Raw genomic sequence first — 21,018 nt, 5'->3', positions numbered from 1 at the left:
GCTGAACGCCCAAACACGAGAGACAGCGATCGTGTCCGTCAACTGGGGATAGAAATCGACGGCATCCAGAAACACACGGTTTGAATGACATCTTGAAAAAGACGCAGGGTCAAACCGTGTTGCTCTTTTAGTGAGAGAAGAAAAAACCGCTCCGACAGTGCCGAGGCACACAGGGGAAATGGCCGCGGCTCACAGCGGTTCAAAGGTGCAAGCCCGCTGTGAGCACTCAGAGAGAAAACGCCCAGCGAGCTGTGAAAACAGCTGTTTGTTTTCTTCGCCGCGACCACCGCTGTACAGCACCGTCACACCGACACCGGACCGGAACAGGTAGGACTCCTCTTCTCTCTGCTCGTGAAAAAAAACTCTTCGTAGGAACATCAGATACTGAAATGCTCGGCTCCGAAGTTGAAAGCGGTATGCGACACTTCCACTTCCTTATTTATACCCGCAACGCGGGGCGGTGCGTTGAATGCGTGATCGCATGCCAATGTTTATTGGCTCGTTTTTAATTACTCGAAGTAGGTCGGTCTCTGAAGGCAGATCCCAATTCGTCGGTCAGTTCCGACGTACGTCGAACGTGACCGACTGAAAGGGAACAGTTATTTTAAATTGTAAAAATATTTCACAATAATACTGTTTTTACTGTATTTTGGATCAAATAAATGCAGCCTTGATGAGCACAAGAGACTTCTTTCAAAACATTAAAAAATCTTACTGGCTGAAACTTTTGACCTGTAGTGTAACCTATGTTGGTATTATTTCCTTCACATTCATGTTACAAATAATACTGACACAAAGTATGAGGAGATTTAATGTTAATGGACACAAACACTGAAGTTTACTGTTACTTCAACTAGGCCTACAACTTTTTTAATATTTTAAAAATATGTTAATGTGTAACATGTTGTAAAGTGTTTCCCATTTGACTGTATATTCAATCGTATTATTTACTTCATGTCCATGTTGTTACAAATAATACTTAGACATAGAGAATGTGACATATTTCAAATTTTCAAATGTCAAATAAAAATAACCATTTAATTCAAGGCATTAAACACGTGAAACGTGTTTCTCTGTATGAAAACAAATAGGACATTTCTAAAATATTTCTAAAATAATATGTTTAAAGCATATTTAAACGGCTCATAATAATAATAAAAAAACATGCAAACAACAAATAATCATCTTAAAACACAAAAGCTTGTGCCTCTTAAGCCCATATCATGGCATTTCTGCAGAAAGACTTGAAAAGATTGAAAAGTCTTTTCATCCCTGAAAACGAAGTGAATACGTTTTCATTAATTAATAATTATTTAATATTAAGACAAATGGACCCACTTTATATTAGGTGGCCTTAACTACTAATGTACTAACATTTTAATTAATCTTTTGATACAATGCACTTATTGTGTACGTTTTTACATTGTACTTACATTTTAAAAAATACCTGCATGTAATTACGTCTGTAATTCATTTCTGTAGTAACATTTGTAATAGGGCTCGGGCGTATGACGTCATTACTTTGCGTGGCGGCCATGTTGATGGCCTCATTTGCTGCTACTCGGACTACTGCGCACTGTTTATAGACGTGCTCCCTCTCAGTCGTGTGTCTTAATTTGGCGTTATTATTGGAAACCATGGTAAACCGTTGCTGCATTGTGGGGTGTAACACTAGATCACATAATCGCCATGGGAAAAAGTTCGAAAATGGATTAACTGAGTCGTCGGCTCGCTTGGATCGCGCTTGTAAGACAAACTGTTACCTGGGGATATGGTGTTGGCTGATCGCGGCTTTGACATAAAGGACAGTGTGGGACTTATGTGTGCCGAGGTAAAGATCCCTGCTTTCACAAAAGAACGCTGTCAGCTGATGCAAGAGATGTGGGGAGCACAAGAAAAAATGCCCACCTCCGAATTCACGTGGAAAGGGTGATTGTAACCGTCCGCAACAAGTACACTATTTTGTCAGATAAAGTACCGATTCACATGGTGTTGCCAAGCAAGGACGAAGACATGACATTCCTCTATAAGATTGTGTATGTATGTTGTGCTCTGACAAACATGAGCCCTAGCGTTGAAATAAAATAAATGTGCATTAAATACAGCCATAAGTGTCTGTTGCATCCATACCCACAATCTTCAAAATAAATATACTTAAATCAATATAATGTGCAAAAGCAAGAAGTGTCACACAATCGCAATAACCGTATAATGTGCAAAAGCAAGAAGTGTCACACAATCAGATATTTTTCAGTGTTTATTTGCAAGTAGTGCAACCTGAGAACACAGAACGGTGCAGAATGCTTCAAGGTAAAAGGTTAACGTTACATAGGCTTCATGGTCTGCAGCTCCTGAACCCATCCATTTGTGAACTGCAAATTTCATATGAATCCAAACCGTTAATAGTTCCAATTTTGTCCATATACCGGTCCCTGGCTTCCCTATTTAACGTATCCCTGTAAATTCCACATCCTTTTCGGGATTTTAACATAGTTTTTCTTTCTCCCAACTCTGCTTCTCCTCGTTCGATTTGCTGTATGTTTACATTCGCGAGGCCATCAACATGGCCGCCACGTCCCAGAATGCAACGCAGCGCCCGAGCCCTATTACACAGTTGGCCCTTCCCTTACACCAGGGGTGGCGAACTCCGGGCCTGGAGGGCCACTGTCCTGCAGAGTTCAGCTCCAACCCTGATAAAACTCACCTGCCTTTTAGCTTTCTAGTAACCCTTCAGACCATGATTAGCTTGTTCAGGTGTGTTTGATTAGGGTTGAAGCAAAACTATGCAGGACAGTGGCCCTCCAGGACCGGAGTTCGCCACCCCTGCCTTACACCTAACCCTACCCTTAAACTTACCCATACCCCCACACCTGTCCCTAACCCTACCCGTATCCCACCTCAATATCAGCGAAAGTGTTTTGCAATACAATTTGAACACAGTAAGTACATTGTACTTATTTTTTGATGTAAGTAGTACATAGTAGGCCTACTTAAGGCCACCTAATATAAATTGGGGCCAGACAAATAATATCTTTTGACCAATGCAACAACAAAAAAAAGCTTAGGCCTAATGATAAAACGTGAAACACGTGAACAGATTCAATATTCGTTCACCACATCATGACAGAAATATCATGTTGACGTCTCATTGGCTAAAAATGCATATTTCACTTGTTCAAGGATATTATACGTGACTTTATTTAAAAGTATTGTTGTTAAAATTGTAGACATCGATCCGATTAAAATCCACGTGAAAACAGCTTATATTTAACAAAAGAAAATCACGTGTATCGCCGATCACTTCCGGTTCTGTGGATGTGGGTCTGAAACTGCGGTGCTGCAGCTGGACACTATTAAACACAGTTGAAGTATACTAATAATTAGTCTGGTTGCAAGTATACTTAGCATCAGGGTACCCGGTAATATTATGACTAACCACTGGATGGTACTACACACACAATCTGATGAATTGAATGTCCGTTCAGATGTTCCTCACGCGCACAGCTGTGACGTTTGTCTGTTTAGCAAAACGGCTCTTGCAACATTGCTGGTTACGCTGAAAGGGATTAAAAACATCTGCGATATATGGATGCATTTTTCATCAAGATATACAGCGACCTTATGATCAATCACACGGTTGTGTCGTTTCGATATGTTGTTTTTATGTAAAATGACATTTTAGTGAGAATGAAACTGAAGAGGACATGCTTCGAGCACGCTAGAGGCGATTTTTCTTTCGCCTACAGATTTAAGTTAACTCGTATATCTTTTACAATTAAAATCGGCCTCGTATAATGATCTCGATGTTCGGATCGAGTGGTAGACTGGCTGTATCGCTGGTTTTTGCTTTTGTCAGCGTGTTTGTATTGTGTGAATATGTAATCTATTATCTTGTTATTCTGCGTTGCTCATGGCCGCATATTGAAACCGAAGATTCACATTCACCTTTGCGGGCGTTATTTCTCTCTGACACTCACTTATTAGGGGCCATCAGAGGACACTGGCTGGACAAACTCAGAAGGTATTTATCTGGTCTCTCAGAATCTTACGGTCTGCTTATTTAAACACGCTAGGAAAAAAGTTTACTTTAAGTATATGTTTTTGAGACATTTTGTTACATTACATTGGATTAGGCTACTATGTAAATGCCATTGTTCATGACATCGGGTTTATCATTACTGTACCATAGTGCTGCAGTAGGTCTTGTTTAGAACAGGACTGTAATCACCTAAACATTTAGCAGTAGCTACAAGTCAACTAATTATACACGGATCAAATAGACGGGTTCAAAATCCACCTGAAAGTTTTGATTTATGTTTTCACAGAGAATGGCAGATGGAAAGATCGTTCCAGACATCTCTGCAGCTTCTAAATCCAGAAGTTGTCTTCATTTTAGGAGACGTATTTGACGAGGGCAAGTGGAGCTCCAGTCAGGTAACGTTACAGTTGATGTCTAAAATAATTGCACGCATACAGCGTTATAGTGTTTGTTTGATGTCTCTCATTTCTAATGATATATGGGTAACACTTTACAATAAAGTCTAGGCATTAACTAACATGAACTAACAATGAGCAATACATTAGTTATAGTATTTATTAGTCTTTGTTAATGTTAGTTAATACAAATCCAGCTGTTCATTGTTTGTTCATGTTAGTTCACAGTGCATTAGGCTAATTAATCACATTTTTCTGAAATTTATCTCGATTAACATTAAAGTTTAAAATATATTTTTATATTGTAATTTCACATTTAATCTCCAAATTAATGTAGTAACAACATAAAGACAGTAGCCTATATTTTAAATATGTTTAATGCCATCTCTTTTTGAAAGAAGGCCAGTATCACCGGTACTAATACTGCTGCTGATGTCTCTATAAAAATAGTATTGAGGATGCCATGTCGATGAGGTAATTTCAGGGGAGTCCAATATGCCAGGTCTCTGCAGACACTTCAGGGTCATGCGTTGCTCATGTCTGGCCGCAGGTCAACCATCTGATCTGGATACGGCCCGGATACGGCCCGGATCCGGCTGACTGCAGTAAACCTCGGGATAAAATGGAGAGACTAACATTAGCGTAGATGCCATCCTTTTTATGATGTAACGAGTACATCAGGTGTTATGGGAAGTGTTCCCGATTCCGGCAGACCTAGTTAAAGGGTTAGTTCACCCAAAAATGAAAATTATGTCATTAATTATTTACCCTCATGTCGTTCGACACCCGTAAGACCTCCGTTCATCTTCGGAACACAAATTAAGATATTTTAGTTGAAATCCGATCGCTCAGAAAGGCCTCCATTGGCACAATGCACTTTACACTCTCAAGACCCATAAAAGGTACTAAAGACGTCGTTACAAAGTCCATCTCATTACAGTGGTTCTACAATAACTTTATAAAGTGGCGAGAATAGTTTTTGTGCGCAAAAAAAACCTAAATAACGACATCATGATGACCGATTTCAAAACAAGGCATCATGAAGCTTCGAAGCGTTATGAATCAGTGAGTCGATTCAGCGGTTTGAATCGCCAAAGTCACTTGATTTCAGCAGTTTGGTGGTTTGACACGCGATCCGAATCATGATTAAACTCGCTGATTCATAACGCTTTGAAGCTTCATGATGCATTATTTTGAAATCGGTCATCACTATATAAGTCGTTATTTAGGTTTTTTTTGCGCACAAAAACTATTCTCATCGCTTTATAAAGTTATTGTTGAACCACTGTAGTGAGATGGACTTTGTAACGACGTCTTTAGTACCTTTTATGGGTCTTGAGAGTGTACCGTGCATTGTGCCAATGGAGGCCTTTCTGAGCGATCGGATTTCAACTAAAATATCTTCCTTTGTGTTCCGAAGATGAACAGAGGTCTTAAGGGTGTCGAACAACATGAGGGTAAGTAATTAATGACAGAATTTTCATTTTGGGTGAACTAACACTTTTTCAATTAAATGATTGTAAGGCTGCATTTAATGCAGCCTTACAATCATTTAATTGAAAAAGTGTTTAATGTGTATGCTATAGTAAAGAGATGTTTTTAGTCTAGATTTTAACTGACAGAGTGTGTCTGCTTCCCGAACAATGCTAAGACTGTTCCAGAGTTTAGGTGCTAAATAGGAAAAGGATCGACCACCTGCAGTTGATTTCGATATTCTCGGTATTATCAACTGGCCAGAATGTTGAGACCGCAGGAGACGTGATGGAGAATAATGTGTTAAGAGCTCTCTCTTTGTAAGCAAGATTTTAAAATGTATGCAATGTTTAATAGGGAGCCAGTGCTGTGTTGACAGAACTGGGCTAATATGGTCATACTTCCTGGTTCTAGTAAGAACTCGAGCGGCTGCGTTTTGGACCAGTTGGAGTTTGTTTATTAGACGAGCAGGGCAACCACCCAGTAGAGCATTACAATAAGCTAGCCTTGAGGTCATGTATGCATGAACCAACTGTTGAGCATTTTGCATTGAGAGCATGTGCCGGAATTTTGATTTATTTTTAAGATGGTAGAATGCAGTTTTACAGATGCTAGAAACGTGGCTTTCAAATGAGAGATTGGTATCTACGAGCACACCCAGGTTCCTCACTGACGACGAGGACTTGACAGAGCAGCCATCAAGTGTTAGACCGTATTCTAGGTTACTACCTGTGGAGCTGTTTTGTCCAATAATTCGAAATGAATTTTTTTCTGAATATAGTTGCAGGAAATTACTAGTCATCCAATTTTTTATATCAGCTATGCATTCCGTTAAAGGAACACGCTGACTTTTTGGGACTTCCGCTTATTCACCGTATCCCGCAGAGTTAGATAAGTCCATACACACCATTCTCATCCCTGTGCGTGCCATAACTCTGTCTGACGCACCCACCGCTAGCCTAGCTTAGCACAAAGACTGGAGGTAAATGTCTCCAGCTAGCCTAAAATGAAAAGTGATTTTCTAGGCCGATATAGCTAGGAACTATACTCTCATTTAGGGATGAAACGGTATGGAAATTTCACATCACGATCATAGTGACCCAAATAATCACGGTTATCAATATTATCACGGTTTTGTTCAAATTAGATAAAAGTGTTCAAAAAGAACAGATGCACGCACTTAAAACATTTCAAAAAGTTTTATATTTGAAAATCAACAAACAACAAATAAATAAAGCAGCTCTTTGCACTTTTTAAAGCTAGATTCTATTCTGTGGGATTTACTTCCTTATAATGGCCGTCATCAATAGCAACGCATAAATAAGTTGGTGTAAATATAATCTCTAATATTATCTCTGATGAGAATATTGCTTGAGAATATATTTACAGTGTTCAGCTATGATGCATTTAAATCTAGCAAATTTTGTGTAAGAGCCCAAACAGTATCCTAGTGAAATAATGCATATCCATATTTTCATGATTTGACTGTTTCTTTTATTAAATATCAAAAGGTGTGCATCATACCTGACACCTAGATGAACACTTTACAGTCAGTCTCTGTAATATAACGCGTATAACGTTACCAATGTTGTAGCCTATGTAACTTTAGAGGCGGTCCCTAAATTCACCAACTTTATGCCAGTTATATCAGATGCGCTGTGGTTCTGCTGTGTTTGTTTGAGACTATTTTCGCTGCTGAAATAGAACAGAAACAGTCAACCATGGTATGATGAGTGAATCTCCTGCGTACATCGCACGTTTTGAGTGCAGATTTCAGCGAGTGAGAGAGGCGTGCTCGAACAAAACTCTGGCTAATCTGAACGCCTCTGATTTTGAGACATTGAATTCATAAACTCAATAGTGCAATAGAAACACGTGTGATTGGTTATAATGCGCAACGCGATTATAACATGGCTTTTGAGAAGACTATAATAAGTTCAACAGCCAAAGTGGCTAGTGTGCAGCCGAAATAACGTTACATCCGCAAATGGCGTTTGTTAATGTCAAGCCCTGATTATCCCTTAAATGTCACCTTAGTCTTGTCTGAATTTGTTAGTTCGCTTCACGTTATTATTTGCCAGACGTAGTTTTGGTGAGGTCAAAGTCCACTTGCCTTGGGTTGGCAGATTTGAAGTGTTTCCCCTATTACAGTGACTTTCTTCTGGCATGTTCTGCAGACAGGGTGACCATCTTCGATTAAGTTTCCCTCAGGACTTTTGTAAAAGCCGAAATATGACCACACCTCAGATTTGGTCCTTTTAGAACAATGAACAATCCCCCGAGTGCTGTCACTGCCTTCTGCCATTTCTTCTCATTCAAAAAACAAAAAACGTTATGCACTGCGCCTGCACCAGACTGACGCTGACTGGACAAGATTTACAGCGAGTTTTCAAAATCGTGATAATCACACGCGGTTTTAATGATAATTAAATTAAGTAATAATTTAGAAAAAAGATGGCAGCAGGTGGCAGAGGTGCGCTTGTGGCGCTCCAGTTATATGCAATCTGGACATTTCTCACAAGACCACCGATGGTAGTCCTAGAGCAGTACGATTTACGCCCAGATATAATAACTGACTGGGTATCTGACCCACTGACTGTACGGTCGGCTGCCAAGCATTTTGGACACGGGGCTCATGTCCTTGTTGAGTTTGTCAGGCCTGGCCGTCTAAATAAACACCTCGGTGCGGTGCCGAAACTCCATCAAACTGATGCGTTGATCGCCGTGGCCTGCCAGATACTGGCTGGAGATATTCACCAGTGTCCGGGGCCTGATAACTCCGTAGATTCAACGGCGCAAGGGTCTGTTTGGTGTCAAAAGCCGGCGAGAACCCTAGGCGGCCAATGGGCCTAACCTCGCTATCATCTATTCACCAAGTTCCTTCGGTAACGACGGGTAAAACCAAAGCCCCATCTTTATTCTTCCACAGGTTTGAAAACCGCGCAACAGGTGACTGTCTTTTTGCCAGCACACATACACAATCAGTAAAGCTGCCTGCAACAAATGTTAAAAACAGAAACAGGAAACTACTAAATCCCGCTATAATAAAAAAACGGAAATGGATTGTTTGTACAGTTAATAATAGTTAATAACAGTTAATAATTCTAAATTGATATGGGACCCAAAATCAAAGCCAAAGGGCATTCTATGTGGTCATTTAAATATACGCAGTTTTAAGTCATAAAGTGATCAAGTACACCATCTTCTCACTGACTCTAACATTGACTTTCTTTGTCTTTCCGAAACATGGCTAAATGAATTTTCATCTTCTGCAATACCATTAGCACCTGGTTATAAAATGTTTCGAAAAGATAGACCGGGTTCTAAGGGAGGGGGAGTTATGATTTATGCCAAGTACACTTTTAACTGTAATGAAATACACTTGACACATGAAAATGAATTGGAATTTCTGGGTTTAAATGTAACTTTATCACAGCAGATGTCTTTCACTCTTATAGTCATCTATAGATCTCCTTCATCAAATGTAGATTTTTATGAAAAATTTAAGACTTTATTGAAACAAGTAAATTTTTCTAAGGAAGTGATAGTCATGGGTGACCTAAATATAAATTGGGAAAGTAAGCAAATAAGGAAACATTTAAAAAATATTACAAATGAAATGGATATGACTGAGTTGATTAATGGTCCTACAAGGATAACAAACTCCTCCAGCACGCAGATTGATTTAGCTTTTAGTAACAGGCCAGAGAGGATTCTAAAATCATTTAATATGTTAACCGGTTTGTCAGATCATAATCTCATAATGGTGACCAGAAAATTAAATAATAAACGGCTTAAGCCCTTGGCTGCCACTGAGGTGCACAAAATTCCAAAACATGAACAACAAAACTTTCAAAATTCAATCCAGCAAGTCAACTGGAATGAATTGCTTTCTGGTATTAATTTAGATTCAGACAACAAATTATTACACTTTTTTCACAAAAAGTTAAATTACAAGCTAAGAAGAATTGTCTTCCCTGGTTAAATGTTTCGATCTTGAAATTAATGAAAGAAAGAGATCATGTTTTAAAACTGGCAGTTAAAACAGGATACAATAGACATTATTTTATTTCATTAAGAAACAAGGTAGTTAAAGAAATTAGAAAAGCTACAGCAGACTTTTTTATTACTGCTTTGAATAGTGCACAGGGAAATTCAAAAATGATTTGGAATCACATTAAAAAACTGACTGGGGATTCTCATAAAAATAGGATAAATCAACTTTTGATTTTGTTGGAACCAAAGGTTTTGGCAGAGGGTTTTAATCATTATTTTATTGACTCTGTGGCTGAAATTTCTAGAAATTTTACAGGAATACAGAATAAAGAATATCCATTGTTTTCTACTGGGCAAAATTTCACTATAGCACACATTACTGAGGCCAAAGTCATAAATGTTATCAAGTCCCTTAAACCATCTAAAACCAAAGATGTCTTTGGAATGGACACGAGTATGCTTAAAGATCTTGGATCAGTTCTAGCCAAGCCCATTGCCTCCATTATTAACCTTTCTATTTCAACTGGATATTTCCCAGATGCCTGGAAATCTTCTATTGTTGTACCTGTTTTTAAATCTGGTGACTCCACTGCTTTAAATAACTATTGCCCCATCAGTATTCTTCCGGCTATCTCCAAAGTTTTGAAAAAATTGTAGCTGAGCAGATTATCCATCATTTAAATAACAGCTCATTCTCTCTCCATCCCATGCAATTTGGCTTTAGAGCAAAACATTCAACTGAGATGGCCACTTGCCTCTTTGTAGAAAAAATAAAATCTTATCTAGACTTGGGTGGTGTTGTTGGGGCTGTATTTTTGGACCTTAGAAAAGCTTTTGAAACAGTAAATTACGACGTTCTTCTTAGTAAACTTTCTAATTTAAATTTTCTTGTGATGCCCAAAAGTGGATGGAATCCTATCTGAGTGACAGGACTCAATCTGTTTTTATTAACAATTGTAGATCGGAGCCTCTTAAGCTAGCTACAGGGGTTTCTCAAGGATCAATTTTGGGTCCTTTATTATTTAGCCTCTACATTAATGACTTGCCCTTGGTTTGTCCTGAAGTTGAGTGTATAATGTATGCAGATGACATGGTTTTATTTGTTCACGGCAGATCAAAAGACATTGTTGCTGCTAAACTTACAAAAGCTATGAGCTGTGTCACAGCATGGCTGCAGGAATGCTGCCTGCAGCTAAATGTCTCTAAAACTGTCGGATGTTTTTTAGTAAAACCAGTAGTCTCTCATGACCCTGAAATATGTTACAGGTGAAACATTGCAGCTGGTTTCACAGTACAAATATCTTGGATTATTGATTGACTCCAATCTCTCATTTAAAGCCCATGTTGAGAAAGTAAGTAAAAAAAATAAGCTAAATCTTGCAACTTTTAGATCAATCAGAAGTGAAATGTCTACCGAGGCGGCAAAGGTATTTTTACACTCTATGATTTTTAGTCATCTTACTTACAAACAAGTTGGTCACAGGCAAATCATAGCATAATCAGGCCACTTGAAATATTATACAAACAAGCCATCAAGGTTATGGATAAAAAACCAAGACATTACCACCATTGTGTAATTTTAAAAAAGTATAATTTTTTTAATTGGTCTGACTTTCATAAATTTGCAAATTTATGCTTGATTTACAAGGTAATGCATAATTTAGCTCCTGTTCCTATGGCAGATCTTATCAGCCAAAGAAATAGCACTTTGCGAGTGACTAGAGGCTCAGTGAGAGGTGACTGTCATCCCCCTGCGCAAAAGTACTTTCAGCCAGTCAGCTTGGTCTGTGAGAGGCGCTAGTGAGTGGAACAGATTACCAGATTAAATTAGACAGGCAATTACTTATAAAGCTTTTACTAAACAGTTAAACAAATGGCTGATTGACACATATAGCTGTCAACATTAAGACTTGAACCTGTTGTGTCTCTTTGTAAAACAATTTGTTTTGTTTTTGTTTTTCTAGGCTGAATGTCCTGTGTTTTTTTTAATGGTTGTTTTAGCTATGTGTTTTGTGTATTTGTCATTTGCCAGTAATGTTTATTAGATTTGTTTTGTGTTGTTACTAATTATGTATATTAGTGTCATATTTTTGCTCTTTTAACATCTTGGCCATGGGACTACAGATGAAAAATAGCCTTTTGGCTAATTCTGGCTTTTTTACTCATGTTTGTTCATGTGTTTTTATGAAATTGCATTGTCCCCTTACAAATAAATGAATCTAATCTAATCTAATCTAATCAAATTTTAAACGATATTACTACCCGTCACTAAATTTGATCGTGGAACTGGTAATCGTTTCATCCCTATTCTCATTCCTGCGTAATAATCAAGAGCTGTGAGCCGTCCCATGAGTGCAGCGGAGCAATGATATTACGCAGCACCCGAAAATAGGCTAACATCCGTCAACATAACCAACATGACAACCTGCTTACACAGAGAGAGCTGGGGAGTCGGGGACTATTTTCAGGCGCTATGAAATATCATTGCACTGCTGCGCTCATGGTATGACAGCAAAGCTCTTGATTACTACACAGGAATGAGAGAATAGTTCCTAAACATATCGGCCTAGAAAATCACAACTTTCCATTTTATATAAGAAAATGTTGGCGTTATTTTGTCACTTATTGAGCAGTAGGCTAGCTGGAGCCATTTAACTCCAGTCTTTGTGCTAAGCTAGGCTAGCGGTGGGTGCGTCAGACAGAGTTATGGCACGGAGATGAGAATGGTATGGACTTATCTAACTCTGGGGGATACGGTGAATAAGATAAAGTCCCAAAAAGTCGGCGTGTTCCTTTAATCTTGTGAATTGGTGCGTTTCATCAGGGCGTGAAGAAATATAGAGCGGAGTATCGTCAGCATAACAATGAAAACTAATGCCATGCTTCCTAATGATATCTTTCAGTGGTAGCATGCACAGGGTAAAAAGAAACGGTCCTAGCCCTGAGCCTTGCGGTACTCAATACTGAACTTGTGATCGGTGTGACATCTCTTCATTTACTGCTACAAACTGATAACGGTCAGATAGGTATGATTTAAACCATGCCAATGCGATTCCACTAATGCCTACATAAGTTTCGAGTCTATTCAAAAGAATGTTGTGGCCGATAATATCACATTTGTAACTCTGATGAGAGCAGTCTCCGTACTATGATATGCTCTAAATCCTGACTGGAAATCTTCACAGATACCATTTCTTTCTAAAAAGGAACATAATTGTGAAGACACTGCCTTTTCAAGTATTTTTGAGAGAAAGGGTAGATTTGAGATTGGCCTGTAATTGACTAATTCTGTAGGATCAAATTGTGTTTTTTTTTAAATAAGTGGTTTAATAATAGCCAACTTAAAAGTTTTCGGTACTTATCCTAATGACAAAGATTAATTAATGATATTAAGAAGAGGATCTATGACCTCTGGTAGCATCTCTTTTAATAGCCTAGTCGGTACAGGGTCGAGCATACATGTTGTATATTTTGATTTAACGAGTTTAGCCAATTCTTCTTCTCCTATAGTAGTGAATGAGTGTAATTTTTCCTCAGTGACACTACAATGCTCTGTCTGATGTGATTACTGTAGTAGACGGCTGCATGGTTAAAACATTTTTTGAAACGAGGGGGCGGCTTTGCAGCCTTAGCTAAATTAAGTATACATGATACTAGGTAATGATCTGAGATGTCATCGCTCTGCTGCATAATTTCAACGGTATCAACATTTATTCCATGTGACAATATTAGGTCTAAAGTATGATTATGGCGATGAGTGGGTCCTCACACGTGTTGCCTAACTCCAAAAGAGTTTAGAATGTCTTTAAATGCTAATCCCAATGCGTCTTTTTAGTTGTCTACATGGATATTAAAATCACAACAATTAGTAATTTATCTACGGCCAGAACTAACTCTATCAAAGAATTTGCTGATTTTCTATCAAAGTCTGTATTGTGACCTGTATACATTAGCTAACACAAATGTTAAACGGGATTTATCATTTATCATTTACACTACATAACATTACATAAAGCACCAAAACTTCGAAGGAATTATATTTGAAACTAGACTTCTGAGTAATACTGAAGATATTACTATAAATTACAACAACTCCTCCCCCTTTGCCTTTCAGACACGGCTTGTGTCTATAACAATCATTTTGGGGGGTGGACTCATTTAAAGTAATGTAGTCGTCAGGTTTTAGCCAGGTTTCTGTCAAACACAGCACATCTAGATTATTATCTGTAATGATATCATTAACAATAAGCACTTTTGGGGAATGGGATCGAATATTCAGCAACCCGAGCTTTATCAATTGTTCATCTGTATTATATCTGTTGTTTATTTGTTGGACATCAATTAAATTTTTACTGTTGAATGGTTTTGATGGTTTTTTTGTATTTACTAACTCTCTACGTGATAATGTCTAGGTGAAAGAGTCTCTATGTGCTGGGATTTATCTGACTCAGGTGACGTGAGACAGCTAGCAGACGGTCGGTTTTGATGTTTTTTTTGTATTTACTAACTCTCTACGTGATAATGTCTAGGTGAAAGAGTCTCTATGTGCTGGGATTTATCTGACTCAGGTGACGTGAGACAGCTAGCAGACGGTCGGTTTAGCCAGTTTGTCTGCTTCCTGACCTGGGCCCTAGTGAGTCAAGGTATAAGCAATTTGCTATTGCATTTTATTGCACACACGAGATCTAACGCTGTGCATTGAAGAATAACATGTAAGCTATGCACTTGTTGCCTTGCAATGCATACGAACTAACTCAATCGGATGAGCATTGAAGAGATTACATTGCTGTTGCATTCCATTGCACAAACGTTCTAACACTGTGCATTGAAGAATAACATATAAGCTATGCACTTGTTGCAATGCAATGCATAAATAAGTAACTTATTTTCGATATGCATTGAAAATAACATATAAGCTATGCACTTGTTCATTTCAATGCATATGAACTAACGCAATCGGATGTACATTGAAGAGATGACATTGCTGTTTCATTGCATTGCACAACCTATTCACTCGTTCATTGCCATGCATATTTAAGTAACTCATTTCCGATGTACATTGAAGAGAAAACATATTTGCTATTGAATTTCATTGCACAAACGTTCTAACGCTGTGCATTGAAGAATAACATATAAGCTATGCACTTGTTGCATTGCAATGCATACGCACTAACTCAATCGGATGTGCATTAAGATTAGATTAGATTAGATTCAACTTTATTGTCATTACACAAGTACAAGTACAAGGCAACGAAATGCAGTTTAGGTCTAACCAGAAGTGCAATAGCAGCAAGTGCAGGATATACAATGGTTGCGTAAGTGCAGGACATAAAAATGTTCTGAATATATATAAATATGTATAAGTAGAGAGATGGTTATTACTATAAGTAGAACTGAATTTACAGATGAATATATACAGTGAATAAATATACAGATGGCTATTACTATAAACAGAATTTACAGGTGAATATGTACTAGAATATGTACAGATGGCTATTACTATAAACAGAATTTACAGGTGAATATGTACTATGAATATAATATACAGATGGCTATTACTATAAACAGAATTTACAGGTGACTATGTACTATGAATAAATATACAGACGGTTATTACTTGAACAGAATTTTACAGTTAGAGGTATACAATAATATGTTAGGCTAATATGAGGAATATAGCAGTGGATTAAGTTAGTACAATAAATTATGGACAGAGCTATCCGAAAGAAAGTGTAAAAGTGCAGTGGAAAGTGGTTGCATATTCCAGTTAGAAGTACGGTGCAAAATGCAAATGTAAACATTGTTACTGTAAATACAGTCGGCAGTGTAGATGAGCATAATCCAGTTACGGTATGGTGGTGCAGAATGCATAAGTAAACAGTTGTTACTGTAATAAACAGTCGGTAGTGCAAATAACAAAGTGAAGGCAGATGTGAGGTAGGAGAGTTCGCAGTTTATGAGGGAAGTGGATCAACGGGGGTTTGAGTTCAGTAAAGAGACAGCTCTGGGGAAAAAACTGTTCTTTAGTCTGCTGGTCCTGGTCCGGTGGATCCTGAAACGCCTGCCGGAGGGCAGGAGAGAAAACAGTCTGTGGGCTGGGTGAGAGGAGTCCTTGAGGATGCTGCGAGCTCGATGCAGACAGCGTTTCCTCTGGATGTGTTCGATGGCAGGCAGTGGAGTTCCTGTGATGCGCTGGGCAGTTTTCACCACCCGCTGCAGTGCCTTGCGCTCCGCAACAGAGCAGCTCCCATACCATACTGCCACACAGTTGGTCAGGATGCTTTCTATTGCGCAGCGGTAGAAGTTCACCAGGATAGCCGAGGAGAGCTGATTCTTCCTCAGTGTCCTCAGAAAGAAGAGGCGCTGGTGAGCCTTCTTGACCAGGCTGGAGGTGTTGGTCGTCCACGACATGTCCGCCGAGATGTGGGTCCCCAGGAACTTGAAACTGGAGACACGCTCAACAGCCATTCCATTGATGTGGATGGTGTCGTGTGTGCCTCTTGACTCCTTCCTGAAGTCCACGATGAGCTCCTTCGTTTTGGTGGTGTTGAGGAGCAGGTTATTATCAGCGCACCATGTGGCCAGGTGCTGGATCTCCTCCCTGTAGGCAGTCTCATCGTTGTTGCTGATGAGACCAATCACCGTAGTGTCGTCCGCAAACTTGACGATGGAATTAGTTCCATACACAGGCTTGCAGTCGGCGGTGAAGAGGGAGTAGAGAAACGGGCTTAGCACACAGCCCTGTGGTACACCAGTGTTAAGAGTGATGGATGTGGAGCAGGTGGATCCTGATCGAACATTCTGGGGTCTGTCAGTTAGGAAGTCCAAAATCCAGTTGCACATTGAAATGTTGATGCCCAGGTCTCCAAGTTTGGCAATTAACTTGGATGGGATGACAGTGTTGAATGCTGAGCTGAAGTCAACAAACAGCATGCGTGCATAAGTGTTTTTACTGTCCAGATGGGTGAGCACAGAGTGCAGTGCCATGGAAACGGCATCCTCTGTGCTCCTATTGCTGCGGTAGGCAAACTGGTGTGAGTCCAATGTGGATGGTATAGAGTCTTTTAGGTGTTCCAGGACCAGCCGCTCAAAGCACTTCATAATGATGGGTGTGAGTGCTACAGGGCGGTAGTCATTAGGGCACCTCGGGCTGGAGTGTTTCGGCACTGGCACAATGGAAGTGCGTTTAAAGCATGATGGTACAGCTGCTTGGGCGAGAGACAGGTTGAAAATGTCTGTAAAAACCCCAGCGAGCTGCTCCGCACATGCCCTGAGCACACGTCCAGGGATGTTGTCTGGTCCAGCAGCCTTGTGCGCACTGATCCGGCTCAGTGCCTTGCAGACATCTGTGGAGGAGAGTGTGATTGGTGGGTGGTCAGCTGAGGGTTTGAGCTTGGTGGCAGTTTCTCTGTTGTCTCTTTCAAAACGAGCATAAAAGTAATTTAGCTCATTCAGGAAGTTGACATCAGTGGCTGCGGGGGTGGAGTGGGGGGGTTTGTAGTCACTGATGGCCTGGATGCCCTGCCACATGCGTCGAGGGTCAGAGTTGGAAAAGTGACCCTCAATCTTAAGCTTGTAGCAGTGCTTGGCCTTTTTGATGCCCCTCTTCAGGTTTGCCCTGGATGCGCTGTAGGCTTGTGCATCTCCTGATCTGAAGGCAGTGTTGCGTGACTTCAACAGGAGTCGTACTTCCCTGTTCATCCAAGGCTTCTGATTTGGGTATGTGGTGATCTGTTTCTGGGTTGTAACACTGTCGATGGTGGTATTGATATGATCCAATACTGAGGAGGTGTAGGAGTCAATGTCCGTGTGAGCGCCACTGGTGGCTTGAGAAGCAAACATACTCCAGTCTGTGTTTAGAAACCTTTCCTGGAGTGTGGAGTCTGCCCCCGCAGGCCACACCTTGATGGTTTTCATTGATGGCTTCACGCGGTTGATGAGGGGTGAATATTTGGGTCTGAGAAACAAAGAGAGGTGGTCTGACTGTCCCAGGTGGGGGAGGGGTGTCGCAACGTAAGCTCCGGCCATGTTTGTGTAGACATGGTCTAAGGTTTTGTTTCCTCTGGTGTGGCAGGAAACATGCTGGTGAAACTTGGGTAGCACTGACTTTAAGTTTGAGTGATTAAAGTCACCTGCAACAATAAACGCAGCTTCCGGGTGATCAGTCTGTTGTTTACTGATGGCTACGTGAAGTTCTTTCATAGCAAGCTTGGCATCAGCATCGGGTGGAATATAGGCTGCTGTGATAATGGTGGAGGTGAACTCCCGGGGTAGATAAAACGGTCTACATTTAACCATGAGAAACTCCAGGTTAGCTGAACAATGACTCCCAACAATAGCAGAGTTTGTGCACCAAGCTTTGTTAATATAAATGCACAATCCGCCCCCTCTGCTCTTCCCGGAGCCATCTAATGTTCTATCCGCCCGGAGTGTGTGGCGTCCCGCTAGCTCGATAGCGGTGTCCGGTATTCCGCTGTTTAACCAGGTTTCCGTGAATATTAGGACGTTACAGTTCAAAAGTTTCTTACTGTGTGTGATGCTGAGTCGAATCTCCTCCATTTTGTTCACTAGCGACCGTACATTGGCAAGGAAAATGCTGGGTAAAGAGAGCCGATGAGGAGTAAGCGTTAGCTTAGCACGCGTTCCTCCACGTCTCCCCCGCCTTTGTTTACGATCACGCCGCCGTCTGCGTGCACTTCCGCCCGGCCGGGTAGAGTGCAGAGTCACCGGTGTCTTAGCGATCTCAGGAAGGAGTTGTAGATTGTCCATAAAACTGTCGGAAATTCGCAAACCAATATCCAAAAGCTCAGCGCGGGTGTACGATGTAAAGGCACAACTGTTCTGTGCGAACAGACCCGAGAAGAACAGGAAAAATACCGCAAAATTGCAGAATCTGGAGAGAACCAGAGCCTCGCGATCTACTCGTGCCGCCATCTTGGTCAGATAATAAAAGAGAGTACATTGCTGTTGCATTGCATTGCACAACCTATTCACTCGTTCATTGCAATGCATAAATATTGAAATGCCCGCGGACCATCATCTATGAATCTACCGTCAGTGCAGAGCGTGCATTTTCATGCCTCAAGTACATTTCTTTCCCCACTGAGGTCTACAATGAAAGCGCAGGTATTGGAGGACATTCTTTTTGAACGTTTAAATAAGCAGTACGGACTTTAAGCTCAAATAGACTGATTTAGGCTAGTTTATGGATTCCGTTTAAGCCTATCCAAGTAGGCTACTAGCATCTATCAAACATCTTTCAGATTGCCAATATAGGGAGTGCAGAATTATTAGGCACGTTGATTTTCTGATCATATTTTTTTTCCAGGCACATTTGACCAATTCCAAACCACAGTAATCCTAATAACTACTATTGATTTAGTATTTAATAATGTATAAGTGATATATAATTGTTCATGAAGGCTGGAAATGAAAATCACCTTATATTCAGGTGTGCAGAATTATTAGGCATGTTTTCTTTTACAGATAAATTGAGCCAAAAAAGAGATTTAACTCAGACTGAAAAGTCAAAAAGTATTAAATGCCCATGAGAAGGATGCAATACTAATGCAATACTAGACATTGCAGTTAAGGCGTGACCATTGGACAGTGAAATGCTCGTTGAGTCAGCAGGATCTGACAAAAACAGGTGGTGAAGAAAATACACCTGTTAACTGCAAAAGAATTAAGAATTAAGGTGAAGAATTAAGGGTGAAAACATCAGGAACCCTTTAGTCTCCAGCGCCACCATTTTCCAAAGCTGCAACCTACCTAGAGTCGCCAGAAGTGCAAGGTGTCAGGATCTCAGAGACTTCAGTTAGGTAAAGAATCCTAAAAAATGACCCCCACTAGATAAGAATCACAAGCTGAAGTGTTGTAAAATACATGAAGAAGGTTTTTTTATAGGCTTTATAGGTTGAGAATGACTCTTGAAGGACCAGCACCACATCCTCTAGTACCACTGTTTGAAGAATTCATCTTCCAGAATCTGGCAGTACGTTTTGGGAGTTCATTTTAGTCCATCCTGAAGTCCGTTTTGCAGAGATGGACTAAAAATGAACTCCCAAAACGTACTGCCAGATTCTGGAAGATGAATTCTTCAAACAGTGGTACTAGAGGATGTGGTGCTGGTCCTTCAAGAGTCACTCTCAACCTATCTGTCCATAAAGCCTATAAAAAAACCTTCTTCATGTATTTTACAACACTTCAGCTTGTGATTCTTATCTAGTGGGGGTCATTTTTTAGGATTCTTTACCTAACTGAAGTCTCTGAGATCCTGACACCTTGCACTTCTGGAGACTCCAGGTAGGTTGCAGCTTTGGAAAATGGTGGCGCTGGAGACTAAAGGGTTCCTGATGGTTTCACCCTTAATTCTTCACCTTAATTCTTAATTCTTTTGCAGTTAACAGGTGTCTTTTCTTCACCACCTGTTTTTGTCAGATCCTGCTGACCCAACGAGCATTTCACTGTCCAACGGTCATGCCTTAACTGCAATGTCTAGTATTGCATTAGTATTGCATCCTTCTCATGGGCATTTAATACTTTTTGACTTTTCAGTCTGAGTTAAATCTCTTTTTTGGCTCAATTTATCTGTAAAAGAAAACATGCCTAATAATTCTGCACACCTGAATATAAGGTGATTTTCATTTCCAGCCTTCATGAACAATTATATATCACTTATACATTATTAAATACTAAATCAATAGTAGTTATTAGGATTACTGTGGTTTGGAATTGGTCAAATGTGCCTGGAAAAAAAATATGATCAGAAAATCAACGTGCCTAATAATTCTGCACTCCCTGTAAGTAATTTAATTAAATGATCAATCACATCGATTAATTTTACAATCCTATAGCCCTTTATTTAGATTAAAAACCCTTCTCATTGATTTAGTGAGGAACATGGCGTTTTGTCAGTGTTTGCACACCCTGTCATTCAGTTGGCTATAAGCCACTGAGGTAGACGCATATGCAGTGTTAAGGCTAATGATTAATCGATTAATTGATCGTTAATTTGAACGATGATCGATCATGGAAATTTGTGTAAATTGACATCCCTAGTAGTAAGTATACTAATGTCAATGTACTAGTAGTAAACTTGTAAGTTTACTATTT

The 21,018-nt window shown here is 39.9% G+C and overlaps 1 protein-coding gene across 1 annotated transcript in view; it reads left to right on the top strand.

Annotated features, from left to right (window-relative positions):
• The first annotated feature begins 3,450 nt into the window (after positions 1-3,450).
• The window catches only part of elovl2 (ELOVL fatty acid elongase 2), a 312,772-nt gene continuing 295,204 nt past the window's right edge, over positions 3,451-21,018 (top strand). The window contains exons 1-2 of the mRNA XM_079806636.1: positions 3,451-4,021; positions 4,326-4,434. Of these exons, the coding sequence (XP_079662762.1) occupies positions 3,795-4,021; positions 4,326-4,434 (336 nt within the window). The 5' untranslated portion in view covers positions 3,451-3,794. The remainder of the gene's footprint in view (positions 4,022-4,325; positions 4,435-21,018) is intronic.

The sequence above is a fragment of the Gobio gobio genome (genome assembly GCF_949357685.1).
Source record: "Gobio gobio genome assembly, chromosome: 23".
NCBI lineage: Eukaryota > Metazoa > Chordata > Actinopteri > Cypriniformes > Gobionidae > Gobio > Gobio gobio.
This window is presented reverse-complemented; position numbering and strand designations above follow the sequence as displayed.